At 37.7% G+C, this 19,324-nt stretch overlaps 1 protein-coding gene across 1 annotated transcript; it reads right to left on the bottom strand.

Moving 5' to 3' along the window:
- Positions 1-7,333: 7,333 nt before the first annotated feature.
- LOC148982039 (polyserase-2-like) lies at positions 7,334-14,478 on the bottom strand (the record flags this gene model as incomplete). The annotated part of the gene is made up of 8 exons (XM_089128037.1): positions 7,334-8,073; positions 10,949-11,040; positions 11,430-11,686; positions 11,771-11,942; positions 12,959-13,232; positions 13,705-13,850; positions 13,946-14,211; positions 14,312-14,478. Coding segments are annotated over 8 exons (1,746 nt in total), but the record flags the coding sequence as incomplete, so codon positions are not given.
- Positions 14,479-19,324: the final 4,846 nt, after the last annotated feature.

Raw genomic sequence — 19,324 nt, 5'->3', positions numbered from 1 at the left:
TTTTATACATAGTTGCATATGTAATGGAGAAGTAGCTTGTTGCATTTGTGTAATAATAAACACACAAGGTTTTAGAATATTTCAGCGTGATACCATTTACCATTTTGGTCAAAAGGCTACTTTAGACAAATTGAGATGTTTATCGTGTCTATGCGGTGCATGACTTGTGCCAGGGCTAGCATTGCTAAGTAGCTTGCATTAACTTTTACCAGTGATTTTAAATGGATTTCTCCAAATAGCGTGACAAACTTTACCTGTCTAGTAGAATCTTCACGACTGCGGCATCAGTGAGAAGCCCAACCTGTGCTTTTAGCGAACGCCAGCGTGTGATATTCACCCAAAAACACTCTAGTCTTGTTTCTATATTCTGCGACCTTTCTCTTCTTATCATACACTTCGTATACATTTTTTCTCTTTCGACCCTCAGCCATTTTCAAAGGAATGGATGAAACTGTAACTTCGACATAATACACCTGAAAGTGAAAACTACATGAGCACGTACGACGGCCTTACGTAAACATATCACCAGATTGACACTTAGGTGGACCAATAGTATAGACTACCCACCCGGAAAAAGAAAATTCTCCGCTATACCTTTAATTAAACATAACTATATATAAAATTACATCTAAACGTATGAAAGTTTCGTTTCAAAGATGGGAGGACGGTACATTTTGAAGACTCCGCCATAATCCCGTTTTCCTCGGTTTTCCTCCGCTTTAATCTCCCCAACCGGAAACTGACGAGCATCCTTGCATCAAACTTATGCGTGCATATAAGTTAGCCCATCGCACCAGAGTTCGTTTGAATCAAACCTAACATACACAGAGTAAATGAGGGAACTAAACGGGAACAGCTGAACAAAATGATTAACTGGTTAACCATTGAAACTAACAAGAACTCAGACAGGCCAACAGAACAAAATAAAACTAAAACGAACATGACTGTGGCATGTACATCATCTGTACTAAGTAATTATATTAAATGGACTGCATTTATAGCGCTTTAACAGACCCAATGGCCACCAAAGAGCTTTACATTTTGCCTCATATTCACCCACTCATTCACACACCCATCTTTCCATGCAAGGCACCACCCAGCTCATGGGGAGCACCTGGGGTTGCTCATGGACACCTCGACACTTGGTCAGGTGGAACCAGGGATTGAACCACCAAACTTCAGGTTTGTAGACAACTCACATGAACCACTGAGCCACTGCCGACCCATATTGTCCACCTCTGGAGGTTTGCAGTGACATGAAGGTGAGTAAATGATGACAGAATTATCATTTTTGTTATCATTTTAAATTATCAATGCCCAAGACATGGGCGAACCATGTCTTGGGCATTGTTGAATTTGACACAATGAATCTTGATTTCACATTTCAGAAAACAGAGCTGATGTTTCTCAACATTACTGTAGATCACAAATCACAACACTTAAGAAAGTAGCCTACTGTTTGTACCTCTGTACCTCAATACTTCTTGAAATCCACTCCACAGTTGCAAGTGCAGTAAAGTGGCTCAGTGTGTTAAAGTGGGTTTATTTCACAAGTTTGTAAACCTTTTTCTTTATTTACAATGGAATGAACATGCACAAACACTTTAAACCTGTTTGTCCGGTCAAACACATTCTCAAATAGTTCAACAGCTAAACACACACAAAACTTTTTTTTAGATCAATAAAAATGTCATGCCAGGGTTTCCATGAAAGTTTCTGTGAAATGACGTCATTAAAACTTCCTTGACAATGACTGCTTTTGTGTCACAGTAAAAAAAAAAAGCAATAACACACACACACACACACCTCAAATAAAAGAAAATGTACAGACAATTCACATGTTCATTGTTGTTTAGAATTCAGCCTACAATGGGTTGGGTTACAGATTTTTAACGTGTGGTTAAAAAAAATGTTCACCATTAGGCCTATACAGTCACATCTCCACTTGTCTTGACTATGAAATGACACTTTTTAATTAGAAAGGGACAGTGAACTAACAACTAAATTGACAACATGTTAACATATTGCACAGAAATGTTTCACAACACATATTGCTATACTGTACTATGCAACTCTCATTAAGGAAATAAAATATTAGCCTAGGTAGAATGCGGAAGATATCTTGTTTTGAAACCACAACATAGATAAGGAATTTATGTGAAGAATTAAAGCTGCAGTCCGCAGTTTTTCCTCTTAGTCACTATCTCTGTTCGAAATCTGTAGTTGCAGTTATTCACGGAATTATTAACTTTACGTCAGTTGTACATCGGCATGAAACAGCGCGGATGAACACAGAGACTGCGCGTCACCGGGGTGGATTCTGGCATTCAGAATCAGACACTTCTACTTTTCTCATACGATGTGTATGGCGTCATTTACATTTTTAAAAGACTTTTTAAAGCAAATAAGTGAGTCAAAAAATTATATCCTGAGAAAAGTGGATTTTAGGGGTATAGCTCCTAAAATAATAATAATTTCGCAAAAAGCTTGCAGGCAATTGGGGGAACGTGGAGGCATAAAGTCTGATAAAGTCGAGGGAGAAGCCCATAGAGAGTCGTAAAGTTGATCATGCTGCTCATGGACAAGTAACACTCACTCTCCTCATCTCTGTGAGATTCAATTATTCAGATTTCACTCAGCACAGCTAGAAGATATACAGGTCACGTGACAGGCTCAGTTTGAGCATGTGCAGTACGCCTGGCTATCAGCTTTTGCTTTTAACAGGCTTCAATTTTCTCTGTTGAAATCAATAGGGTCGCTATGTCCATTTCTTTTACTGTCTATGGCTTCTATCTAGTGGACAAACATTTAAACTGCATCTAGATTAGGCGAGGCAAGAGCATAAGTATGCATCGGCAAACAATAAGGGCATGTGAGTGATTTAAACAACTGACTTAAACTGTTACATTTATGTACAAATACAATGTTTGATAATAACAACTTTAAAAGTGACATATTGTACTTCACAAGGGGATTTATTTCATTACTCCCATGCTACATTTGTAGATTTTTGTGTCTAAATTCTCATTTTTTTCATGATAAAAGTGGTCTGCAGCTTTCCCTTATGAAAGTTTACAGCATTTACAGTAAAACTATAGTAACAAAACACAATTTTAACTATGGTTTAACTATGTTAATGTAACTATGTAAAAAAAAATTAATAATAATAAAATGGTTGTTTGCTACGTTTGCACCTTCCGACCACACTAAGGCTATGTTTACACGGAAATGATTCTGAAGAGAAACGCAAAAGTGGCGTTGCGTTATCACTTTTTATTCTGCGTTTTTATACCGTCTTACCTTTGCGTTTTTACTCTTTACACGGGAACGCGGCGGTGGAGCGTTTTAAAGATTTCCACTCTGCAGGGTGGTTTCACTTGTTTGCGTTTTTAAGCCCAAAAAACGCTGTCGCCGTGTAAACGAAAGGCACATCCGATAAAATATTTTTACGTTTTCACCCGCGAGCGTTCTCGTGTAAACAGAAAAATCAAAGACCTAAAACGGAGAAGTTTAGAAACGCTGCAGCTCCGTTTTACGTTTTGTAGCTTGGAGGGCGTTTTAGTGACAAAATGGAGGACTTTAGAAACGAGGCTCACGCTTGGCTGATTGGGTGTCATCAGTCATGAGTGACATGTCCTTCCCTAATTCGTCAGCCACCCATCACATGAACCGTTTGCTGTTAACACCGGCATGCACATGCAGTGTTGGTGAATGGTCACTTAATAAGCATTTTTAGTCGCTTTAATGTGGGTCGCCAAAACACGGAAGTGAGTTAGCATTTTAGTATGACCGGTGTTCTGTCGATCTGTCCTACCTTGTCAGATTTTCCTACCGTAGCGCAAAATTATAGCCATATCTATCGGTTCATCCTACCTCGTCGTAAAATCCTACTGAGCGTTTACTTCGCGTCTGTGACTAGTACATAAAATATTTCAGTGTAACTTTGCCGAATTTTCTTATTAGGCTATGTTACGGTGATTTTACAGTGAAAAGTAAGTTACCTCTTCAGATTGTCCTATGAAATAAACGGTAGGATGATTTTACGTTGCAAAATACCTCATCAGATTGTGCTACATGAAATAAACGAGTAGTATGATTTTACAGTGCAAAATGCCTCATCAGATTGTCCTACCAGTATGAAATAAACGAGTAGTATGATTTTACAGTGCAAAATGCCTCATCAGATTGTCCTACCAGTATGAAATAAACGAGTAGTATAATCATAATATCATATAATCATATAATCGTGTGTTTATATTTTACACCAAACAATCAAATCAATTCGCCGCCAATTCATCAATTTAATGTGAGAGTAAACAGTTCTCATTACTGCTATTATATCTTTGAATAGTAATAATTGACATAGTGAAAAAAGATCTCGCGCAAGTAGTAAAATATTATGGGCGTGTTGTTCAGCGTGACAAAAATGACGTATTATTGATGTGCGCATGCGCAGTAAGACTTGGTAGGACAATCTGACGGGTAGGATGGAATGTCAGAACACCTGTTCCCTCTCTCTATGTGATTTTTGAATGGGTTTTTGCTAAATCGCCTGAAAGGTCTGTGGTGAACAAACCCTCTAAATATTTTCACGTTTTGATCTATAACATAGAGCACACAGTTATAATCTGCTTGTAAAAATAAAACTTGTGTCTGCTTGTGTTTTTTTTTTTAATCCATATAATCTTCAAAATATATACATTTTGGATTAACTTGTAAAGATTATCTTGATAGACAAAATGTGAAAGGGTCACAACTCTTTGTTAAACACAGATCTTATTTTTTGCAATTTTCCAAAAGTCTTTGGGGAAAATAGCTTTTCGATCGAGGGAACCCATGCGCCGCTAATTCCGAGTTGTCCTACAAAGTGACATCATCACTTCGGCACTCTATTCTAATACGTGGATTAATATGTGGACGCAGATCGTATTCCTTTTCTCCGTTTTTAGTTAGTTTTGGTAGTTTTGGCTACCAAAACTGGCATGAAATTTGAATTTTCAGTTACAGATTTGAGAAGTTGCAAGTGCCAAATTGAGGTAATGGGTAATGAGTAATGTGAAAGTGAATGTAAGAATAAATGCAAATAAATATTACGTTTGTGATTGTCATTGTTTTTCTGTGAATGGCATTTTACACATTTGTGACTACTTCTTCAAATTCAGAATACAGGTTTGTGACTATTGTCTGCGAGCGCAAATTTCAACATTCAAATTCAGATTTTTATATGACAGGTTTTCACATTGAAGCTGTGAGTGTAAATGTTCACATATGTGAATATTCTCAAATTCACATCTATGTGCTCTTGAGTATTGCTACTCTTTTACCTTCATAATATTAGATTGTGAAAAATAGTCCACATACAGTAGGAGCCATCTGGTCATTTAGCATTGTAGCTCTTCCTCAAGGCAGCCACCAAGTATTCATCTCATTCAAAAACCACTTGAAACACAGGTCTCTCAAACAAGTTTTTTATGCTCTATATATTACTCTTCAGCTTACAGTCTGTTCGTTCGTTCTGGAGGGATGCTGGATCATGGCCTGTTGTTTTAAAAAGTAAGAAAGCACAATAAGACATTAGCATGACCACATCCAGCCAGGCCTTTTTTCCAGTAGCACCTCAATGCAGAACATGAGATCCACGGGGAGGAGTCGGATCACGATCCAAGGGGTGGAGATGGTTAGGATTAGGGTTGGGTTTAGGGATTAGGGGTGGGTTTAGGGATCAGGGGGCGGAGTTGGTTAGGTTTAGGTGTATGGAAGGTGGGAGGAGTTGGATCTGGATCCGACTCCTCCCCATGGATTTCATGTTCCGCAGTGAGGACCATCTCCTTTTTTCCCTGTACCAGCTCTGAGAGAGTCCTAGCGCCCTCTATTGGCCTGATTAAAACCATAGAATCAAAAAACATTTTTTTTTTTTTTTTAATTTTTGGTTAAAGTAACACACATATATTTTCTTTACCACCAAAACATTTTTGTATTGCGTTTAATTTTTCCACTATACTCAATTATCAATTTCTGTTAGTATTTCGGAGTCTGTTCTGGAATGTTTTAATTATGAAAAATATATATTTTGGCTGCTTGTTCAAATTGTTTCAAATGAGCTTAAGCAACACGATTGGACAACATTTTGTCCAAACTTAATTTTATTATGTTCAAACTGATTAAATATGTCAAATTAACGTTGTCTGTTTGTGTTGGATTAAATTAATGGTTTAACTGAAACTGGGCGTGCTTGTTAGTTCCCAGCATGCTTTGTCAATAGCTGAATTAAGAGAGAGAAAAAATGAAATTAAGTGTTATTTTATGTGTTTTTGAGAAAATGAGAAAAGGGGAAGAATTTATTGTGTGTAATTGTGTTTTATATTCAATTAAATTGCAATTATTAACTATTTAAATTACAGTGGGTTACCATTGTGGAGAACATGAGTATTTGGTTCTGGACTGATTACAAATATTTTACAGTTGCTGCATGCTGAAAGAGTAAGTAAATCTTAACAAACTTAGTAAAACAATGGTTAATTATGTAAAGGTACAGACAACATTCGCAATCATTGCAAAATTCAAACGGGATTAGAAAATAATTATTTTCTCTCATTCACTTGCATTGACGATTTTTCAGCCTAGAGGTCCAGCGGGGTTAGCGGAAGGGACAAAATAGACAGTTGGCTCATTAAACGCAGGCGCAGAACGCACATTCTAGCTGACCGCTTACCTCGACGAGAGCGGACGAGAGGCGACAACACAGTCGGCTTTCATCAGCGCTAGTTCGTTGGCGTCGGCTTGGTGTGTTCCGGGCTAGGGACTCTGTCGTACGGGTCGTAGCAAAAATCGTACGAATTTGTACGAGTGAAGTCGTATGAATTCGTACAAATTAGCCACCCCGTAAAATTCGTACGATTTTACAGGGATTCAGTGGTAAACTGCACAGGCTCAGGTTTACAGCCGCAACAACTCTGCACTTCATTCTTACCTCAGCTTCTCACCCAGGATGCTTCAAATAAATGCACAACAACGTTTTCACGTTTCCAGCTTAAATTGTTATTTTAATTTAATAATTTTAACAACCTAAAAATACATCACCTTTCACATTTTAACAGTGCATTGAAAAGTTACTTCCTTCATATGAAAAGTAGAAAATAGATACAGAATATAGATAAACGATTGTACAAAAAAATATGTAAAAAATATAGGTCCAATATAGTATACGCATTCTTCCAAAAATGTTGAGAAAAACTGTTTTTGCAAACACTAATAAAAATAATAATACCAAATATCTCAAGCTGTTCCACACTTGGGATATTACATTACAAGTCATAATATAACTGACTATAACGTATACGTTATAGTCAGTATTAGAACTGAACCACTCAAATTGGGACATTTCCATAAAGTGCCATGGTGAATCTGCTACAATGCATATAAAATATATTTAAAAAGCCTGCTTACACAAATTATTAGCACTTGTGCACTTGTTCTGGTACGGCCAGAGACAATCATACAATGTAATTGTAGTGTAAGAACAACAGCCATCAGCTTGGTGTGAGATAACAGAAACCTTAAGAATTCACATTTGCCAGAAGTAAAAAATGAATGATGTGCTCCACAAAAGCTTTTCATGCTGTATGATTATATAATGGGTCACTTGGAACACACTGAAAATTTACAGTCACACTCATGAAAAATGGCCCCTTCTACTAAAACTCAATTGATGCCTTGAAGAAAGATTTGGAAAGCTGCAAGTGAGAGGAACGGGATAGAAAGGGTCAAAGAGAAGGAAGAAGATACTTGTTGTGACCCATTAGAGCCAGCTTGGGTTGTGTTGGTGCTGTTTGGAGGTGCAGTGGGGCTTGCGACTTTTGGAGGGAAAGAGCCCACCACATCTCTCAGCAATGATGCAAAGCTGGAGGTTTTAGTAAAGGTCTGGATATCTTGACGGAGAGAGCGGGATGATGCAGTGCTGTTGCTGGAGCTCGTGTTAGAGCTGCTGTTTGAGATGCTCGGTTTTAAGGTCAAAACAGCAGCATGGATCCATGACAGACCCTGCTTACACATCAGCAGACCCGTTTGATCACACTGAGGGAGAGAGAGAGGGAAATCTTTATTGAATGAAAAAAAAAATCTGTTATAAAAATGTTTAGTTTTCATACAATTGGAACATAAACTAGGTTCAAAAGTTTTGTCAGTAAGATTAAACATACACTTCTATTCAGTAAATTTGCTTTAAATTAATAAATGACTAATTAATTAATTATAATTAAAACATATATATTTTAAATAAATGGTATTATTTTGAACTTTCTGTTCATCAAATAATCCTGAAAAAATGTATCACAGATTCCACAAAAATATCTAGCATCACAACTATTTTCAACATACTAATAAGAAATCAAATAACCATATTAGAATTATTTCTGAAGGATCATGTGACACTGAAGTCTGGAGTAAAGGCCCGTACACACCGGGACGAATATCAGCACGCGTTATTCGCCAACGTTCGCGTTTTTTTTGTTCACACCCAATCGATTGTTGCTAACGCTGAGCTGAATGAACATGCAAATTCATTCCCTGACATTAGATGGTGTTTAATATAAAACAGAAATAATATTAGTATACTATACTAGGGTGACCATATTTTGATTACCAAAAAACAGGACACTCGGCCTAGCAACTCAGCAAAACCGTTTTGTGTTTGAGCGCCCCCAAGTTGTGTTTTACTGAAACTTCAGAAGCACCGCACACGTGAGCAAAAGCGCCAATCTCCTTAGTCGGATAGTTTTTGACGCTGTGCGTGAAACCAAAAAGATGAACCTGAGGGGTTTTTTTTAAATGACGCTTTTACGCGTGGCTTTTTTAGTCACGAGGTGTTAAACGTCTGCGAATATCGTGCGAAATTCATCCCGGTGTGAACAGGCCTCAATGATGCTAAAAATTCAGCGTTACCATCCAGGAATAAATTACTTTTAATTTACTTAAATTACTATTTAAAATTTTAAATATATTTAAATAGAAAACAGCTATTTAATTGTAATAATTCATGTTGCTGTTATGCTGTATTTTAGATTAAATAAATGATGCAGCTGATGAATATCGGCAGGCCAAGCGGACTGCAGCCCGGGTGGTTGTGGAGGCAAAAACTCGGGCCTGGGAGGAGGTAGGTGAGGCCATGGAGAAAGAGTATCGGCTGGCCTCAAAGAGATTCTGGCAAACTGTCTGGCACCTCAGGAGAGGAAGCAGTGCCCTACCAACGCTGTTTACATTGGAGTTGGGCGACTGTTGACCTCAACTGGGGATGTCGTCGGACGGTGGAAGGGATACTTCGAGGATCTCCTCAATCCCGCCGTGAAGTCTTCTATTGAGAAAGTAGAGGCTGAGGGCTCAGCGGTGGAGTCGTCCATCACCCTAGCTGAGGTCACCAAGGTAGTCAAGATACAGTACTCCTCGGTGGCAAGGCACCGAGGGTGGATGATATCTGCCCTAAATACCTCAAGTCTCTGGATGTTGTGGGGCTGTCTTGGTTGACACACCACTGCAGCATCGCGTGGCGGTCGGGGACAGTGCCTCTGGGATGGCAGACCGGGGTGGTGGTCCCTCTTTTTAAGAAGGGGGACCGGAGGGTGTGTTCCAACTACAGGGGGATCACACTTCTCAGCCTCCCTGGGAAAGTCTATGCCAGGGTACTGGAGAGGAGAATACGGCCGATAGTGGAACCTCAGATTCAGGAGGAACAGTGTGGTTTTCGTCCGGGCCGTGGAACACTGGACCAACTCTACTCTCTACAGGAAGCTGGAGGGTTCATGGGAGTTTGCCCAATCGGTCCACATGTGCTTTGTGGATTTGGAGAAGGCATTCAACTGTGTCTCCCGAAGCGGCCTGCGGAGGGTGCTCTGGGAGTATGGGGTCCGGGGTCCTTAGCTAAGGGCTGTCCGGTCCCTGTATGGCCGAAGCAGGAGCTTGGTTCGCATTGTAGTAAGTCAGACTTCTTCCCGGTGCATGTTGGAATCCGGCAGGGCTGCTCTTTGTCGCCGGTTCTGTTCATAATTTTAATGGACAGAATTTCTAGGAGCAGCCAGGGGCCGGAGGGTGTCAGGTTTGGGGACAACGCAATTTCGTCTCTGCTTTTTGCAGATGATGTTGTCGTGTTGGCCCCTTCACACCAAGACATTCAGCATGCACTGGGACGTTTTGCACCCGAGTGTGAAGTGGCTAGGATGAGAATGAGCACCTACAAATCCGAGGCCATGGTCCTCAGTCGGAAAAGGGTGGCTTGCTCACATCAGGTTGGTGGAGAGATCCTTCCTCAAGTGGAGGAGTTTAAGTATCTTGGGGTTTTTTCACGAGTGAGGGAAGGATGGAACGGGAGATTGACAGACGGATCGGTGCAGCTTCTGCAGTAATGCGGTCGATGTACCAGTCTGTTGTGGTGAAGAAGGAGCTGAGCCATAAGGCAAAGCTCTCGATTTAGCGGTCAATCTACGTTCCTACTCTCACCTATGGTCATGACCGAAAGGACAAGATCTCGGATATAGGCAGCCGAAATGAGTTTTCTCCGCAGGATAGCTGGGTGGCCCTTAGAGATAGTGTGAGAAGCTCGGTCACTCGGGAGGAGCTCAGAGTAGAGCCGCTGCTCCTCCACATCGTGAGGGGTCAGCTGAGGTGGCTCGGGCACCTGTTCCGGATGCCTCCTGGACGCCTCCCCGGGGAGGTGTTCCGGGCACGTCCCACTGGGAGGAGACCCCAGGGAAGGACACGCTGGAGAGACTATATCTCCCGGCTGGCCTCCCATTCTCCCAACCCCCACCCCCTTAATATAAAGAATTTAACATTAATCTAACTTGATCTAAAAGTATTTTAGTTCAAGTTAACGAATGCATTTATACTATAAACTAAACCTTATTGTAAACTGTAAATATATTATATTTCCTTCCTGTTTTAAACATAAGTAACTTGCCTGCTGTAAGTTCAAAGAACTTGTGCAAATACTGTTGCTTGAGTTTACACAATCCACAATAGAGGTCTTGAATTCCTGAAGAGTTTGATTCACTATAAAAGAAGGAAAACAACTTCAAATTTGGAAGACATGGAAAAAGGATAAACATTCTACTAAACTAATTTTATCAGTTAGTGATGATTCAAAGGATTCACACACGCACAAACACACACACACACACACGCACAAAAACACACAAACTCTAAACCTAGCCATGACAGAAAACATCACTTATAATTATTTATACCAATAGACCAAACAATGTCCCCATAAGGACAAGGATTTCAGATATTGCCATCCTTGTGGGGACATTATGTCCCCATAAAGTAGGGTTTAGCAGGACAAGCACAGCCTTTTCCATTTTTCCATAGACATAATGATTGTTTTATACTTGCATACATCACTTAGTATGATTTATAAGCCACACACACACAAAACACACCTCCTCCTGCTCCTGAGCCCCATCCTGCCACCCAGCATTGAGTATTAGCGCTAAAGGTATTTTCTCCCATGTCCACACATATAGGCTGGATGAAATTTGTAAGGTTTGGTGCAACGGCCAGCTGCAAGACTGCAATGTTGTCGCCTGTGGTTTTGCTGATGGTGAGATTCACCACTTTTATAGAGACCTCATTGGGGTTGGAGCCATTCTGATTTAGACGGCCCAGGATCACGGTCCAATCGGAGGCATTGTTGGAGCTGGACAAAAAAAGAGTTCCATTGAAAATCGGATCAATCGGATTTCTCTAATCAAATGTCCTTTTCATATTTAAGTGCCATTACCTGGTAAAACAGCTAGCAGAGCTCATGACAAAGCGTTCAGCAATCAGCGCTCCGCCACAAACGTGACTGCCGTTAAACTGCAGACTGGCCATCCATGGCCAAATGCCTGGAGACACAAGGGAGCTGATTCCTCCAACACGGGTGTTCAGACTGGCACTTCCACATGTTAAAGCTACAGGAACAGAGAGAAAGACAATGATGCCGGGTTATATCAGTCAAATGTGTCTTTGATTTATTTTCTTTGAAACATTTATATGGCTGCCTTAAAGAGCAACAACAAATGTGTGATTCTTAGACTACACTGATATGGTCCATTAGCATAATATATCTCAAATCTTCTGGCCATAATTTCAATAGTCAAGTACAGATGCTTGACTATTCAAGATAAAGTTGAGATCTGTAATTTACAGATAAAGAACAGATACTTGAGTAAAGTAAAAATACTTCACTACTGTCCATCTCTGGTCCCAGGACACCAGTATTTAAATGATACAGAAAAGATGAATTGCTGTCGGGCCAACTGATATTTCAGTATGGAGGTAAAGGTTAGGATTATGAATTTTCAGTAGTGTTTCAGCACACTGTGAGTGTATATTAAACATAATGGGTTATTATTAACATTAACGGTTAACATTAATTAATGCACTGAGAACTATATGCAACAGCTGTATTAACTAACGTTAACAAAGATGAACATAAACAGTAACAAATGTATTGCTCATGGATAGTTCATTTTACTGAATACATTAACTAATTTTTCATAAATTAACCTTATTGTAAAGTGTTATCATACGTATATAGTATATATTATTATACCAAGTCTGATTCGCTTTTTCATAATTTCTTTTGACAGCCTCATTAAAAGAACTGGTTAATAAGTCATTGTTGTTCATTATTTAGGAAACACATGGCATGCTTTAATGAAATGATATCTGATGAAAGTGTGGGCAATTTTGAATGTATTTTAAATTATTGTAGCATTTTCTTTTTTGTCGCATTGGGTCTGGAGCTCTGTGCCTCTTTCACCTTCCTTGAAAATGACTACATGAATTTCATTCACTATATAAATATGTGTTTATCTGAATTTAAGTCAAACACTTTGAAATCAAGTATACTTCTAATGCACAAAAGTCTTTGGACAAGTTGCCAAGTGAACAATGTATGCATGATTTTTTTAAGGAACCTTACGTGTGATAGGTGTAGTTGTAGGGGCAGTAATTGTCGGGATGGCAGACACACTAGGGCAGCTGATGCTCAGGTCACCGTCAGTACCAATGGAATTGAACGTAGTGAAGCATGGCTGGTTGGTGGTGATTTGCTCATTGATCCAGGCCTTGTACTTAGACACTCTGGTATACACACCAGGGAAAATTGATTTAGCACAACCTTTGCCAAAGCTCACAACTCCAGACTGGATCCAGACCGAACCCTGTTTGCTGACCATAGGACCACCAGAGTCACCCTGTAGGAGGAAGAATAGGTTCTCACATCATAACAATCTCACATCATCTTCATAACAGTACAAACATCAGCAATTCAATTAATTTATTCTGAAAGCTAAACTGAAAAACTGGTTTGTGTTTAAATATTACATTTCTGCTTGATTCACTAGGTTGAATTGCCTTACAATAGTCAAAGTTCAACCCTTACATTAAGATTTCCATTACACAAGGGTAGATGTTAAAACTTCATGCTGATTTGTACTCGGCTTTCACCAAGGCAAGCAAAACTAAGACGTAGCTTTACAGTAAATTATGCTTCTCCGTCCATTTACACTTCTTTCCATATGGTGGTGTGAATCTCCTTCTGTCCGGCGTTGAAAGTTTTACTCATTCTACTTATTCTTAATTATAACTAAATAGACCATTTGTAGAACATAAGCAGCCCGTTTAAACTATATGAAGTAACACAAACAGAACTATAGGATTTGTTACCTTACAGGAGTCTTTGCCCCCTTCCAATACTCCAGCACACATCATGTTGTCTGTGATTTTTGTGACACCATAAAGACATTTACACTGCCTGTTTCCAAAAATAGACACTTGCACTTCCTGTAGAGTTTGCGGTGAAGGCAGGGGAGCTGAGAAACACATAAAATGATCAAATATACATCAACAATTGCAATCCTACAGTATGATGTGACTGTTATCAAGGTTACTTAAATTAAATACGTACTGTTTGAACGAATCGCTCCCCATCCAGTGACCCAGCTGGAGGTTTTGTTGAAGAACAAACTGTTTGATGAAGCCAGACAGACCGGACTGATAAACTGAGTAAAATTCACAGGTGATTCCAGTTTCAGAAGAGTGATGTCGTTATCATAAGAGGGGGAATCATATTTTGGGTGTTTTATGATACTAGAGACAGCTCTGGACACCTCATTTGCATTTGCCCCCTCCTGTGTCTGTCGGCCCAGGTACACAGTTACAGGGAGTGTTGTACTGGAATATGGTTGAAGAAGAAGTGTTAAGCATTTGCCACATCAAGTGAATGTTTTAAATCATGTAATGATAATTGCAAGAATTGGTTTATTAAAATTACTCTAGAAAGCAGTGAGCTGCAGTCAGAATCCATTGATTGTTGATGAGTGATCCACCACAGAAATGTTTCCCGTTCCTATGAAGGCTGACCTGCCATGGCCAAGCGCCAGGCACTGCATTCTGTCCCCCCACTATCCTTGTGTTGAGACTTGCTTTGCCACACACTGACAATAGACAAGGTAAAGAAAACACATTTTATATAAAGCATTATTAATTTTTAATGGACTTTGGGAACTTAAATTGTTAGGGGACCACAGGGCACAACCTATAACGTGGGGTTAAATGTAACACGGACCTTTTACATAGTTAGTCAGGATCAAGCAGGTTGTGTTTCTGCTCTTTTTCTCTCGCTGCCAGAAGACTGTCTCCCGTGAATTTGTGGAAAGTTTTGATAATATTTCGTGAAGATACTGGACAAAGAGTGTTTTGACACCATGCAAGTACATTTTTTCATCATACGTTTTTTTCGGTTTCTGAGTTGGGTGTGTACGTTTCCAAATCTAACTTTATATTGCCTTAATCACTGTCTTGTTGGCTCAAGCACCGTTTTGAAACATGTCAGCAATTCCTCGCAACTGTTAGCTAGGCTTAAAATATGTAATACACAGCGGGGTTAGTTGTAGCACAGTGTTACAATAAGCCGCCAAGTGTACAATGATAATCAAATGAAAATAGGGAGCCACACAACTTTTCAGGTTTAAGAATTTATTTATGCATTTATCTTTGTTGGACTTTCACAAACAATGTTGGAATTTAAAATGTTTAAAATTTAGTTTACTATGTATTGATCACTTGTTTATTTATTAAAAATATGGCCTGTTTAGAATGCAATAAACCCTTAAAATTTAGATTTTAAGCTCATTTGTATTATTATTACTGTTATTATTATTAATAATAATAATTTTACATGCAGCTGCCACACACAAATCTAATTCAATTGCAATTACAATATTTGATAGGTCTGGCGTTAGCCAGGCTAGCAAAACTGTGCAGCCCTTTTCTATGTCTCTATCCATGATATTTATCCATAATAGAAGGATGAGGGATGGATGTATGGATATCTATGTATACAGATGCACAAACAATATCAAACTATAATTCTGAATTATGTGTTACACACAAGTGTTACAACTAACCCCTGTCTGTGACAATTAACCCCGCATACTGTATAAGTTGTAACATTTGCACTTCTGTCACTTTCAGTGCTACTACAGTACAAAAATGGTAGCAAGGTCCTAGAAAAAAACTTTAAGTGTTCGTTTGTAGCAGAGATGTGTATGCTGCTTGTGAAAAAAGCTGAATCTAACTTAATAATTTTTTTAAATAACTGAGCCAAAACCAAAATGTGTTAGGTTGTGCCCTGCTCTCCGCTACCATTCATTTGTGCATTACACCCTAGAAAGAAATAAAAGTTACACAAAAGAAGAAATAAAGTTACACTTAGTGATAAATCTAAAAAGTAATGGTTATGTTAGTTAATAAAAAACAATTATTAGGTATCTAAAGCATTAATTAAGCAATAAAAGGTCTCACCTATCATTTGAAGAGAGACGATAAATGCTACACTGAGTTTGTGGATTATCTTCATCTTCATCTCTGACAGCACACACACCTGCAGTCCTGCTCTTAAATCCCCCTGCTAACCTGTTTTCAACACGCCCACATAATCTCTCTTCACATTTTAACGCCGTCAAGTCTCTCTGTTAACTCCTTCATTGTTCATTCGAGTTTCTTATTGAGCAACCGCTAAATCTGAAAGTGTAATGAGGGACATGTTGGCGACTCTCAGTCATGCGTCTGTGCAGTTTGTCACCTAAAAATGTGTTACCAATCTAAAAAAAAAGCGTTAAAATAAGATTTTTGTTTCTGGTGGCTTTTTAATGTTGAGATCGAAGAAGGTGCATGAGGTGATTTTAGTGTTTCTAAAAATAAAACTATTTTACGAGGTGATGTTTTCAAACGAATTTGTGCCATGTGATAAACACGGAAACAACATTTTTTTCCTAAACATGAAGGTCAACCTCTAAAATCTTAAAAAAAAAAAAAAAAAAAAAAAAAAAATTCCCAGTTCTCCAAATTTTAAAAGTTACAAATTGCCACGAGTGTGTTGGAATTCCCTTAACATGTAACTGTGTTCTTGTAAGTTTAAAATAAAAATATGAATGTAATGATTGATGGTTTAATTTAACATCCTAAAATGTCAGTTAAATTCTGTCAAAAGGGGGAAGTTAAAGTCTTGCAATAGTAAAATGATTGACCTAGCTAACAGAAATGCAAAAGATTAAAGTAATACTTAAGTGACCTAGAAAATCTTAAAGTATAAAAATAAATCTGTTAAATCATCATATCTCATTCTTCTGTGAAGGAAAAGTCCTCTAAGGTTGAGGTATTATAATGGGGAGACAGTTCCCAACCTAAATCGAAAAAATTATATTTTCTTATCTCTTAAAATGACTAAGACTTGCTACACAGCTGTCTGGACTGAGGTAGATTTCTGTGAGTGTCACGGTGTGGTGCAGGCAGAAGGTGATGAGGAGAATGGACAAAGACTAACTGAACAGACAGAACTTAAATGCAAACACAGAAGATGATGAATAACTGAACAAGTGATGCAAATGAACTGATAATGAAGACAAGTGACATGATGACAGGCAGACAAGACCAATGAAAACAAACTAAACACAACTGTGACAGAGAAGAAAAGCTTTCATACAAAAAGAGTTCTGTCACTTCATATATAAAACCTTTCAGAGGTTCTCATCATGGGATCATTCATTTTATGGATTCAGTTTAATTAATTACTTAATTAAGGTTTGAATTCATTGGTAATTGTAGTTAGATTTCATGAATTAAGCCGTTCAAAAACATACTTTATAACTGGAATTTTGACATGAAATGTTCTTTAAAAGTGAGTCAAGAACCGTAAGGTTCTATAGAAAACCCAATCCGAGAATAATATTTTAGTTTCTTGTTAGGAATTGCTTTCTCTAGCACTGACTCTCTAACAAAATTTATTTTAACATTTGCAAATGTAGGGATGCAGCTTGTTTAATCTAACAAAATTAACTTCCCTTTTGTACAGTATTTTCAAGGTTTGTACAAATAATGTTGTAGTATATATAATATAATATTGTAAAATATACTGAAATTCTAATAAAGAAGAAACAAATAATGATAAGCATAGTTATACCAATTATAGTTCCTAGTTTCTGATTAGGCAATACAGTTGTAATAACATCTGCAACAGAAAAACAAACAGCTATAAAGGAAGGACAATTAATCAGGCAATTAATTTAAGCAACAAACAACAAGATTGGTATGCTGGTATTCATTTGTCATTAAATGGTCTAATTATAATATTTTACCTCAACAAAAGACAAACATGAGGCATGAATTGAGAATCATTTAGAAGATTTGGCTTTAAGTGACTTTAAGTGCTTTTGCTCAAAGTAGTTTATCATTTTGATGATTAAGTAATCAACCACCCAAAATACCACACCAACCACTGGTTTCAGGTTTTCCAGGTTTGTTTTTCAGATATCTTCTGGCTTAGTCATGCAAACAACACAGGAAATGCCATTTGCTAATTTCCATAAGGATATGTGATCATCTGTGAAAACCTAAAGAAACCCAAAGAAACAATGAGGATCATGGGGAAGGAAGAAGGTGCAGTACAGATGGAATTGATAAATGAGAAATAAGTTGGTGTTTGAAGAGAGGAAGAGGACGGAATCATGATGGTCTACTATGGGTCCCAATCCTCATGTTTGTCTGAAGAAGTTTTACATGTGTGGATTAATAAAGTATTAACAACAACAAAACAACTTCCTCATAGTCCATCTTAGAAAAAAATGTACAAGAAAGTTGACACAAAATGGCAAATAACAAACAGATCTTTATTCTTCCCCACTTGAAAAGAAATCAAGTTATTTAGAATTTTAAATGTAATTTGTAAAACGATTCTGTTGCAGTTTCTTCTTCAAAAATATCCAGGTAGCTGGTTTCAGGATATTGCATTTTAAGGAAATTTAAATTAATGAAATGTATGATTTGAGGACATTTTAATGATGATTTTTTTAGGGTGTAATGAATCAAATATAAAGTTGTCAGTGCCATCTGCATCTATAAATCACACTTCTAATATTATTACTTTTTTGACAATTCCAATTACAGAATTCAGCATACAAGAAGAATGCTTCACATGACAAATATCACGTAGGCCTAATCACTCTACTTACACCCAAGGGGGTAAAGCCTGGCCACTCCCTAAGTCCTATTGAAACGAATTTTGGTTGTAGTTCCACCAGATTTCCACTGGGGGCGATCGTCCGAGTGCAAAATGAATGGGAGTCTATGGGGCTAGACGGCTAAATTAACACTTTAATACTTTACATGGGAGACTAAAGGGTAATACTTTAGTCTCACATTTCTGTTGATATAATTTTAATATCATATATTTTAATATCATGTATTTAAATATCATGTTTGTTTGTTATTGTTGTGTTTGTGTTTTCTTCATTTTAACATTTTTTTTTTGTAGCCTACATATTCTGGAAATATTTAGTAACCATAAGTTGCACACACACATTTATATATGGCTGTATACATTATTATTTTTTTTAATTATTTATAAAGCACTTTGCACCTGCAGACCAAAGTGCTGTCCAATCAGCACATATAAAAAAAAAAAAAAAAAAAAAACAAGCAACATAAAAACAGTGTACAACTTACATACAAACACTAGCTCAATCTCTCAAAGGCTAAAGACAGGAAATATTATTATTATTTTTTTTTTGGGGAACTTATTTTTTTATTTGGAACCACATCATTACGTGTACAATACAGAATGGCATTGGCTAATCCATCATGTTCTCAAAGACAATATTGCTAATTGTCCAAACTTAATTATATTTTACACATTATACAGATAATGAATTTAAATTTAATTATTATTTTATATATATATATACCCAGGTGAAAAGGAAATGTATTTAAATTGTACTTATTTTAATGT

This window comes from Pimephales promelas, chromosome 3 (assembly GCF_988280905.1).
Source record: "Pimephales promelas chromosome 3, fPimPro1.hap1.1, whole genome shotgun sequence".
Classification (NCBI taxonomy): Eukaryota; Metazoa; Chordata; class Actinopteri; order Cypriniformes; family Leuciscidae; genus Pimephales; species Pimephales promelas.
This window is presented reverse-complemented; position numbering and strand designations above follow the sequence as displayed.